At 38.1% G+C, this 12,274-nt stretch overlaps 1 protein-coding gene across 1 annotated transcript in view; it reads left to right on the forward strand.

Moving 5' to 3' along the window:
• The window catches only part of PGGT1B (protein geranylgeranyltransferase type I subunit beta), a 37,320-nt gene that overhangs the window by 10,438 nt on the left and 14,608 nt on the right, over nucleotides 1–12,274 (forward strand). The window contains 1 exon segment of the mRNA XM_017807260.1: nucleotides 3,486–3,553. Coding sequence (XP_017662749.1) covers nucleotides 3,486–3,553 — 68 coding nt within the window.

Here is a 12,274-nt window from a genome sequence, read left to right on the forward strand (position 1 = left end):
TGCATTGTGTGCTTTTTGATCATAAGTTTCTTGAGGAGAAATATGAATGTTCTTCCAATATAACTTTCTTTTAATGGCTACATTTGAAATATTTATCTGGATGTATAATGGACTTCCATTTTAGAGAATGCAACTTTGCATTTTATGACATCCTCTAGTGCTTGGATTTACAGGAATGATTACATCTTTAGCCCTAGTTCAGTAAGAAGAACTTATGCGTGTTTTTATCTGGATGTGCTGTTGGGGTCAGCCTTTGTTAAAGCTGTGACTTTTTTATATATACAATAAGATTTTATTGATGTGTGTAAGCTTGCTTCTGTACTTGGCAAAATGCGAAAAGCCTTGCAGACAGAGGAATGCATGGGTAATCTAAATGTGAAGAAGTACTGTTAAAAGTTATTAATCCTTCCATGCAAGAGAAATCATAAAACACAAATAACAAAAATGTCTTGTCTGTAAAAAAAGAGCTCTTATGATAAGTCATCTTTGGTCATCATTGAAGCTCTGTAACCTCTCTTAAGGACTTTCTGGCCTAAGCACACATAAGTAATAAGGTTTTCACAGGAAAGTCTCAGCTGTTGATTTAAGTATGGAGTCTTTTTGTTTTGAAAAAGGGTCAGTTTTCTTTAGTTGTCAAATGTGAAAGTTTTTCCAGGTGGGTCATGTTCAGCTTGCAATAATTATGCAGCAGTTGATGAAATGTTTATTACTTTTGCTCTGTCCTAAACTCCTTCAGAAAGTGGTTGTTAGGTCGACGGTGAAAGTGGACACTAGGTGGTACCGTTTCATAGCTGCAGTTGGACTGAACTTCAGCAAGCTGTGCTGAAGCTGAACTGGTCACTCCAGCTATTTTTTAGGAGGGTAATAAACTATGATCACACCCTCGTAATTAGGGTATATTTAATTTCTACTTCTGATTCTGACAGCACATTTGTGGCAATTTGTTTGACTAATACTACTAAGCTATCATAAAATAAGAAGTACAAGTACTTTGCAACAGTGTAGTAAAACGATCTTCACAGAAGGTGAAGTTTCACGTCATGAAGTTTCTTTCATAAGCTGGAAGACAGTAGTTTTCCCTGACTCCTCTTTGGTTCCCATTTGATTTTGAACTTGTGTCTTCACAGGATGCTAAAAAAAATTTCTAGACATGACATCAATGTTCCAGAGTCATCTGGTTAAAAATGAGTGTTTTTCAATTCCTGTTTTAATGCTTCCCTTATCAACTTAGAATTCTGTTTTTTAATTCATGTATTGTGACCAGATGTGCAGCAGTTCTCTTGTAATATTGAAGGTCTAGGTAGCATGTATTACATGCATATTACTGGATTGGAGGGGGGGATAAAATTCTCTTTAAAGTTTCTCTTCTAGTAGTAAGAGCATTAGAGAGTCATGGTGGTCTTCTGTTTCTCCTAGGAGCCAGTATGTAAAGTCTAGAATGAGGGATCAGAAGTACCGACAAAAAGAGTCAAACCAGATTTTAAATTGATAGCAATATAGTTAAAAATCCATTTTAAAATTACAGATGCTGTTTTGTAGTTGATAGCAGTTTAGTAGTACAAGAAAGGTTTTAAAATACTATATGAAAATTGAACAGCTAAAGGGAGTAATGGATCCTGATTTCATTCATGTACTTAATTTTTAATCTCTTTTCATAATAGCTGTGAATTCAGAAGCCAATCAGGGTGACACACTAAAAGTACATGACACTTGGGTTTCATGCTGCCATTTCTATCTTGATAATTAATGATAAGCTACAGTCTAAAAGGATGGGGATCAGTATTTCCAGGATTAATCCTTCCATCTAGCAGCTAGCAGCTGAGCTCTGTTTGACTGCAGAGCTGTCTTAATTGTAGTGTGTCTTCCTTTGCAGCAGCCCAGAACAGCTGTGTGCTAGTAGGCTAGCAACTTTTCTGGATGAAGGGTTTCCACTTTAGGACCATTTCAAAGTGAGTTTTCTCGGTTGCTTAAGCACTTAAAACACAGATTCTTTTTTGTTGAAAATGGGTCAAGTGAATGGTGATTTTTTTCCACAATGTCGCCTGGGAAATTTGGTACTTAAGAGGCTGGAATTCTAGTTCTTCTCTTACTGATTCATTCATATTGTGTCATTTTTGAAATTGTGATTTTTTTTGGACAATGTCTTTCAGGACCTTGGATTAGTCTTTAATTTAATTTACTGTGCTTTCCAAAGGCTGATGCAACGTGAAATTCAAGTATTTGACTCTGGAAGCAACCAGACAAATGTTCTCTGCTGCAAATGTTTAGATTATAACAAAATAAAACAGTTATGAATTTTTTTTGTCCACAATTACAGATACTGTTTCTGTTTCCTCTTTGTGGGTATGACTATGCCATATCAGCTTTTAGTGAAGGCTGAAGTTGCTTTCATTACATGTGTAGAGTCATTAAAAAGTGGTTTTGATTGAACTGTGGAGGAAGTGGAGAATTGGAGGTGTTTCGCTCCATTTCAGTTAGATCCAAAGACTTGTCTTGTAGAGAAACTTGCGTACTTTAGCCAAGTTGAAGTTCCTAGGCTAGTAAAAACTTTCCAGTTTAAATTTTGCATATATGGAGAACATGTTTAGAATTAGAAGGTAATATGCTGATAAATTACACAAGAACTTGTAGACCACATTATACAGTGAGTTTTTTAGAACTTTCAGCTTTATAACTGTTCATTTTTTTTTTTAGTCTGGTGCAATTTTCCCTAATATCCATGAGGATTTTTAGATTAAAGGCTGAAGAATTAAAAAAAAAGGGGGGGGGGAGAGAATTTAAGAAATTCAAGAACACCCAGGTGCTGTTTAACTACAGCATTCATTAGGCTTTTACTTTCAGAGACTGAGCAGTAAACAATTGAGTTTTTGCCATGCAAAACCACAGTTGAGCCCCACAAACCTGTACTTTGCACAGTGTGTGGTTCACACTTCTGTATGCAACGTGCTCAGGTATTGTGAGACATTTGAAACAAATTATACTGAATCACTGACAGAAATGTTTGATAGCTACAATGTGCTTACAAGTGCAATTTGTTTGCCCTTGAACATGTTGCAGAGTATCTTAAGACAGTTCTGCTTGTGAACAGACGGTATTACCAGGCAGGAATCCAGGGAAGAATAAAAAAATATGTTAACTCTGGGCATTTTCCCAGGGGAGCAATCCTTTTTTTTTCTTTCTGGAGAGCATGGAAGACAATTCTTTGCTGATCCAATGGCTATATTTTCACCAAATTAAAAAAAAAAATGTGTGCTTTGTGCTTTGTCATTACAGCAGAATTAGGTTTGCTTGTAGTTTTCTTTGGTTTTTTTTTTTAATTAATCATGGGTAACAAACTAAGGTCAAAAACTGAGAGACACATGCAAACTCTAGTTATATTATGAATAGTGTTGGACTAGTGGGTCTTGATATCAGTAGAGGATTATGGTTTATAATGAGTGTTTTAACTAAACAAGTTAGTTGAATGTTGTTTTAATCTTTTCCAGGATCAAACTTGCATCGCTGTGGATTCAGAGGCTCTTCATATTTAGGGATGCCATTCAATCCCTCCAAGGTCAGTTAAGAACATGTGTGTGTGTGTGTGTAATATTTTCAATTAGGCAATAAATGATCTTGTGTCTTTTTTATAATATAAACTTCACAATTACAGATTATCTGGAAGGCAGAGATTTTTGCACTGTTAATACACTAAAACGTTTGCAGAGCTTTTAAGAAACATACATAAGAAACATGCTCAAATGATACCTAGGACTTGAGTTTCCAGATCAGTGAAGAAATTGGCATACAAATTGTAGCTTGTCTCAGTGCAGTTTTTCTTTCTCTGGTCTTTTGCTAACTTAGGGAAACTTCTGTAGCTCAAGAACTGTCACATGGCAGAGAAGGGCAGAACAGCCCCATATTAAGTGGTGCAGAACATACTGTTCTCTTTGGTATCATAGAATGGTTTGGGCTGGAAGGACCCTTAAGATCATCTCGCTCCAATCCTCTCACCACAGACAGGGACACCTTCCACTAGACCAGATTGCTCAGGACCTCATCCAACTTGGCCTTGAACAATTCCAGGGATGGGGAATCCACAACTCCCCTGGACAACCTGTTCCAGTGCCTCACCACCCTCACAGTGAGGAATTTATTCCTAATACCTAATCTAAACCTACTTTCAGTTTGAAGCCATTCCCCCTTGTCCTGTCACTACATGCCCTTGTAGAAAGTCCCTCTCCATCTTTCTCATAGACTCCTTTCAGGTACTGGAAGGCCACAGTTAGGTCATCTTGAAGCCTTCTCTTTCCCAGGCTGACCAGCCACAACTCTCTCAGCCTTTCCTCGTAGAAGAGGTGCTCCCTCTAATCATATTCCTGGCCCTGCTCTCATCTTGCCACATCCTTCTTGTGCTGGGGATCTCAGAGCTGGATGCAGCACTCTGGGTGGGGTCTCACCAGAGTGGAATAGAGGGGCAGAATCCCCTCCCTCCCACTCCTGTCCATGCTGCTTTTGATGCAACCCAGGATACAGCTGGCTTTCTGAGCTGCAAGCATACATTGTTGTCTCATGTCCAGCCTTTCCTTCACCAGCACCCCCAAGTCCTTCTTGGCAGGTCTGCTGTCGATGACTTTTACTCCCACTATATCCTCCCAGTTTGAGATTGCCCCAACCCAGATGCAGCACCTTGCTCTTAGTCTTGTTAAACCTTATGAGAATCCCCTTCCTGAACTGGTCCAGGTCCCTCTGGATGGCGTTCTGTCTTTCAGAAGTGTCAACAGCACCACTCAGCTTGGTGTCATCTGCAGATTTGCAATGGGTGCACTTGATGCCTCTGTCGGTGTCATTAATGAAAATATTAAGTAACCCTGGTCCCAGTACAGACCCCCGAGGGCACCATTTGTCGCTGATGCCAACTGGGACTTTGAGCCATTAACCACTACCCTCTGGATGTGATCATCCAACCAATTCCTTATCCACTGAACAGTCCCCCCATCAAATCCATAGCTTAATTAAGAGAGAAGGGTGTTGTGGAGGTCTCAGGTCTGCTTTAAAGCTCTATCAGTGGATCCCCTTAACTGTCCTGCATCTTTCAGAAAGTAGATCCTATCTGATGCCAATATGCATCATGCCATGTAGGCCATCCCATTGTCAAAAAAGACCCCAAAATTTTGACGGTGTCACCAGCCATGTAGCCACATATTATTAGACTAGGCCTCTCTGTTTCTTCTGATATCACTGTCTGCAACTGGTATTCCCCTTCCTGTGTTGAATCACATGTGTTTGATTGCTCCTGATACCCACTCACACATAGGCAAAGCTCTGTTCATCCCTTAAGAGACAATGCTTTGAAGCCCAGGAAACTGAGGTTCAAGAGAGTTAAACTTGCATATGAAAAGAAAGTGCCCTTAATAAAAGAGAGAAAGGAGGTTAGCAGAGGCTGCTAAAAGTGTTGCAGAAGGTTTTATGTAGTTGGATGTGGAAAGTAGAGGCCAGCAGGAAGAACTGTGAAAACATACAGTAGTTCTGTCCTGTGTTTGAGAGTAACTCTATGCTTCTGTCTAGCTTGTGGAAATGCTAATTTACATTGGAGTAATAACTGCGTGTGCCTCTTTGCATGGCAAATCAGCAAAGTGCTTATAGCAGTAATACTCAGAAGTTACACTTTATAATAAGCTGAAAATAATTGTGAAGGCAGTATTTTGCATGTCTATGTTGAGCGCTCGGCAGCATGTGACAGGCAAGGTAATTTGTCTCTTGGTTTGCTTTGGTATTTATCCTGTTACACACTACAGGTGATGTCTGCAGTGAGATCTCACCATAGTAGCAAGTTTCAGCTGGAATTTACTTCCATGGCAATCCAACCACCCACTGAGCTTGAAGGAAACAAGGAAAAAATTCTGCTTAAAACCTAAATTGATTTGGGATTTGTAGTGGTGACTTACTGAGATAACTTGTTAAAAATAAAGTTTAGATGCAAAATAATAGTAGATAATTTCAATATAGTTTTATAAGGAAAAGACTGAGTTTACTCAGAAGAAAGATGATTACCTTTCATAACAGTCACCTAAAGAAGGTTGAGGTTGTCATACTTATATCATGGCATAACAGCACTATATAATGATAAACTATATAATGGATAAAGACATAATTTTAGCAAATTGAGATAATAAAAATATATCAGTCTCATGTTTCCTCGAAGATTTGGGTCACTGCCATGTGGTGTAGTACCTTAAGTCAGTGTATAAAGCTAGAAGATTTGATTCTGGATTTGGTTCTGAGATCTTATAATGGACCCTGAAGACAAAAAGTCTGTAAGATTGGCAAAGCGTTGTTTTCCCTTCCCAGCACTTTCTGGTGTTTTAATTTAACTATCAACCGCCAATAGTATGTGCTTCATACTTAAATATTCTCTTTATAGGAAATGTGTTGCAGTCCATCAGTGTCTTGGAATGTGTTAGCCAATCTGCAGAACGAAAAAAGGGGTGGAACCATGTAACCTGTGGAAATAAACTATAAGGTCATTATTTCTAGAAAACTGTTCGCACATGGATGTGCTTTTTATTCAAACACTGCAGTACTTTTTTCATTTTATCTGCAGTAGAAGGATTACGTCTGCTTGATTTATTGGCATGCAAAGGTTTAAAGCATTTTCAGCACTGTTGCCCTGAAATGTTCTGAAATAACTCAGAAAAAAAATCTTGGAAATCACTGCCATGACTTGGAGATATGTTTACGGTCTTGTCATTATTCTTTATTCATCATTTAAAAACATTCTATGAAATCTGTCTTGAACAATAATTTATGAAAAAGCCTGTGTTTTGGATTTACATTGATGTTTGATAAAATTTATTACGTGCCACTAGAGTGATTTCATTCTTGAACTCTGAAAAAGTGCCATACCAGAGGTAGCCAAATCTATTCTGTCACTAGGGATCCTTCAAAATAATAGGAAAAAAGTCAAGGCAAATGTTAGAATATCCAACTTTACTAAATGTTGCAAGGATAGCTCATTGGGGTTTAGTTTGGGGGTTGTGTTTTTTTTAGCTGTTACCCTTTTAATGTTTGATAGTAATGTCTTTGCAGTTCTTTGGAACAGTAGCAAAATTAAAACAAAAGCATATCCACTTCACCAGCTTAGCATTACAGCCTTTACGAACCATAACAGTCTTAGCTGTAAAGGAAGCGTAAGAGTGACTCTTCTGTCACCACATTTAAAACATAATTTCCTTCAGAATTAGCAAATAATTATTTTTTGAAATGGCTCCAAGTTCTGCAGTCTCTCTGATTTGAACTAGCTTTTTAAGTTTAGGGGTGAGCAGTCTCCTTGGAGTTTCAGGTGGGCCTAGATATTTTCAATCTCTTTAAAATGTTATAAATCAATTTTAGGGCTAGATTGAAAGCCAATACCTGAAACTTCTTTGTAAGATTGTGGTAAATAACATATGCTTTCACTTGGGGGACAAAAGATTTCTTTTGTGTTCCTGACACAACATTGTATTTTCTCAAGGCTGTAACACTGATACTGATGAAAGATGAATAGTTTAAGAAACTATTTTGCAGAGTGACTCAAATAAAAGACAACAATAAATAGAATATAAAAATAAACAGAAGATAACAATAAATACTATAAAGACTCAGGTAAGTCTGGGTCAAAGCATCTCTGTATTGCGTATTTCTTTTATTTTAAGCAAACATCTCTGTATTTTATTTTTGGGGATTCTGAGCAACCCGACCTAGTGAAAAGTGTTGCTGCCCATGGCATGGAATTGCAGCTAGATGATCTTTAAGGTCCCTTCCAACCCAGGACATTCTGTGATCCTACAAAATGGGAAATTGCAAGGTCTTGCAGAATAGTTTTGAAACAAGTAAAGAGATTACCATAGCACAGGCACCTCAAATTAGAGTCTAGGTACTGTGTTCACCACTGGACTGTAAGTTTTACTCAAATTGGCTAAATCAGCTGAAATCATGCACTTTAGATGAACTTCAGTCATTGTAATGTGAAAAACACACCTCTACAGCTTAGGCTACTCATCTCCAAGTGAAGACAGCTACCCACTGAACATCTGCAAAAAACTTAAAATACACTGTACCTTTAAATCAAAGCAGGCAAAAGATTGTCCAATAGCTATTATATACACGTTTATTTAGAAATTAGATTAGTGAATACTTATGTATTTTGAAAGTATAATTATGCTTCTTGGCTGTAACCAGGTGTGCTGGTTTTGTAGATTTACCATCCAGCACCCATCTCTGTGCAGACATGTCAAAAGCAATTAACTCTGTGTGTGGATTGGCTCCTTGCACACTGCGTAAAAGAATCCTTTCTTGGAACAGCAGTGCCAGGTGTGAGAAGAAAGTTTTCTGAAAGTGGGACTCTGCTTGTGCAGGTGTATGTTTATTAGTGTTTGAAGAGATCTTTCCCATGCTTTTGCAGCAAAGAGAATTTCTTAGTTCTCTCTGCAATAGTTGGCAGGAATTTCTGGTGACCATGAGTTATGTTTAATTAGCAGTTCTAAATAATATGGTAGGGAACACTGCTGTGTCACTGAACCATTTTTAAAAGCTTCCCCTCACCTTGCATCTTTTAGTGTTAAGTCTTTTAAGGAAGGCTCAGATTATGGAGACCATGATGGTAATGCCAATAGAACTAGAACTTACTACTCTATCTCTGAGATCCAAGTAAATTTGTTTCCTGTGAGACTTACAAACTAATTACCACAAAGAACGAAATGTATAGAGAACACACCCTGACCATATCCCCTTTTGTTGTCTTCTCAGAGTATGTGTGTGTCAGTGCATTAGCTCAGATCAGTAGAGAGCACTTTATAAAAGCAATTTCTTGTGCTTGCTCCAAAAGAGCAAGACTGGGCTCCTTTTAAATGAAACTGAGCCAGACAGTGCACTCCAGATGAACTTCCCCATTAGCAGTCCTTGCTCTTCCTGTTAAAGGAGAAGCCACTGCTTGAGCATTCTTGCTCCATTCAAGGAGCCACACACACACTCCACCCAAGACTTTAGGTGCCAGTACTGGAGTCCTTCCGCAGTGGGCAGCCCCAGGGAGCTGATGGGTGCCCCTTTCGACTTCTTGCTCACACACACATGAACTCTCAGATGTGCTTCTGTCTTCAGGCTGAACCCTGGGTTTCCTATAGCAGAGTCTCAGCCATTGGATTTATAAAAATTAAATAATTTAAGAGAGTGGTACAGCAGCAGGTCAGCTCAAGATGGGTACCTCCGGAAAGGGACCCAGAACAATGAAATCCATGGGCAATTATACCCTTACAACTTACACATCTGCCTCTCATTCATCCTTCACCTACCTTGCATGCACCCCTTGGTCTGATGGTAATTTTTGGTCTGGGATCTTATAACACCTTTTTGGGTTCTTTTTTTGTCCATGCAGACAGGCTGCTCTTGTTGAGTTGCAGCTTCTGCAATTGATGGTTGTAGTCTCCTCATTTGCGTTTTTAGTGCACCTGCTCCCTGGCAGAGCATGGGAAACTAAAAAAGACCTAGACACGGGATAAACATTACCTAGCAACAACAAAACCAGCAGTGTGTTATCGATATTGTTGTCATAAAAAACCAAACCACTGTACCAGCTACTATGAAAATTTCTATGAAAATTAACATTGTGTCAGCTGAAAGCATATCTAGGTGTAGTTTCAAAGCTTGCTGCCTGAGGCTTTATCCAGCTACTCATGCTAAGCAAGTAAAGGTAAGCAAACAACAACATCATAAATCACAGTATTATAGCTCTGTATGACACATTCTACTTAAAACTTAATTTATGCTAAACATCTGCTATCTCTCAACACTACCCTCCAGACCCACTCCCATTGCGTTATTCCTTCATGCAAACATAACTATACTGGATCAAGTGTATTTCTGGTTGTTCAAGTGTTTAACACACTCCTCTGCAGGTTTGTTGTTGCTAGTTTTTGAGATGTAACTTCTACCATTTAAAATAACTTCATTCTGTTTATCTGTGTTCTTGGCCTATGAATCTGAGCTGCTGGCAACCATTGTTTTTGGTATTTAGGCTGACAGTTTGCTTAGTTGCGGCTGTCACTTCAGTCGCCAGCGTCTATGAGGCAGAAATAGGTAGATTTAACTAAAAGTATTTTTTGTTCATAATACAGAACTTAAAAGTTAACTTATTTTTACCAAACCTGATCATGTGCTTTGACTATGCTGTCTTCGATAAGATTTCTACGTAATCTCTGAATTACTTTGTTCTTCATAGCAGAGGCAGTCTAGCAACACTTCCTCCCACCCATGCAAATTTTAGACATATTGGCAGTTATCTCATGAAACCTTTGAGATCTGCTGTAATTTTTTGCATTTGGGGAATCCATTCTAGTCCTGTTTTGTGGTACCAAATTGTCACAGGACCAGTTACTACAAATTTTAGGAATTTTCAATTTTATGCAAAATTTGGGGGTTTGGTTTTGGAGGGGTTTTTTTTGTCTGAAACATCCAATTGTCCTGATTGTTGTCCCCTCAAAGACATGTGGGCTCTGTGTTCTGTTGCATAAGTGTGTGAAGTATATATAGGTGTGTGTAGGTACTTATAAAATTTTATAAGTAGTATCACAGTGATCTTGCCATAATTACATGGAACCTAGAAGATAAAGTGCATTCCAGTAGACTTAAAAGTTTAAGAGTATATTATTCTTATGGTGAATACTGTTTTAATTTTTTCTAAAATCATGTGTGGTGAACAAGATCTGCTAGGCTCTCCAAACTTTCCAAAATCCTACAGTAATTACACATCTGAAACATCATGTTGGCCTCTATGAGTATGTCATACAGTAATTCCTGTATGATCTCATACTTCGTGCTGATCCTCCTGTGTTTAACTTGATTTTATGGAAATATTGACTGTATTTGTTAGGATTTTTGGGCCTAACCCAGAGTTGTCAAGACATTGGATGCATACCAGTATGTTGGACCCTCTGTAGTGTCCCCTGGCTTTTTTAGTAATTACTTATCAAGATACCTAGCAGTATACTGATTTATCATATAAAGAATTTAATTACTTGCCACATGATAATCCTGTGATAAGAGAAAACTATTAGTAGCAAAGGCAGTTTTGTGACTTACAAGTAGCTGTTCTTGAACGCTGACACCATCTCCCTGATTTCCCACAAAAGAACATTACAACCCATCTATCCTAGCAGTCTTTTCTGCATAAGGATTTGTTTGGTATTCAAGGACAGAAGTGAGTGACAGTACTAATGTAGCTGTGGACTTCACGATTGCATGTACAGGCCCCAGACACTACTGTTTGCTTTATATGTGTCATACCAGTATCATTTGTGTTCTTTATTAAAAATACCAGACTTGCAAAATTTTTCACAGCTCAGGTGTTTCTGAAAACCTCTGTCTGGAAAAGCAGTGTGCTACTGCTACATTTTGAAATATTTGCATAGGAAACAAATACAGATAGAATTCATATGTTGTTCAGGTGCTGTCGTGACTAATGCAATTTGCTAGAGGAGGAATGGTGGTGTGTTTTGTGAGCATACAGTATATGTGCTTATAACACTTTGTCTGCAGCCTATTTTTGCTGCAGCAACTAGTGGTGTAAAAGAAATGCTAAAATGAAGAATTCGCTAAAAAGTAACAGCTCAGTTGCTTAAACATATTTGTAGGCTACTAAGGCTTTAAAAGCAATGTAAAATTAGCGTGTATATAGAAAAGTAGAATAAAAATATCTAGTGAAGCGGTAATTTTCAGTTACTTTATGTAGACACTGTGAAAAGATTGTCATTTAGAGGAGAACGTTGTTTGACAACTGTAGATGTCTTAGAAAATTTCCTGAATAGTCAGGCATATTTCTTTTAGTTAGAACATTTGAGTAGACTTTTTATAAATATGGTTTTAAAAAGCAAGTCTCAATATACTTCTGTAAACCTTCCTTGCTTAGTGAGTGTAGTCTTCCTGTGGAAATAATATATTCAAATGTAAAGGCAAACTCTTTCACATATTACTGTTTACATGTACATATTACTGTTCAGTTATTCCTGATGTCAGTACTTATTTGGAGATGAACTACCTATAAAAGTGTGTGAACAGCCATGGTGAACAGTTAACGTTGATTCGCAGGCTCAGTTGTATTTGTTTGAAATCAGCAGAGGCATCTTCTGCATTTCCCTTGCTCTAGGTTAGTCCAAGGAGGAAGAAATCAAGTGCTCCTCTGATTCTACTTTAACTTAAATTATGTAGATGTTTGGAAGCTTAATTTTCTTCATAGTTGCTGATGGGAACTGCTGGGACATACTGT

Source organism: Lepidothrix coronata, unplaced genomic scaffold (assembly GCF_001604755.1).
Source record: "Lepidothrix coronata isolate B3197 unplaced genomic scaffold, Lepidothrix_coronata-1.0 Scaffold18, whole genome shotgun sequence".
Lineage (NCBI taxonomy): Eukaryota > Metazoa > Chordata > Aves > Passeriformes > Pipridae > Lepidothrix > Lepidothrix coronata.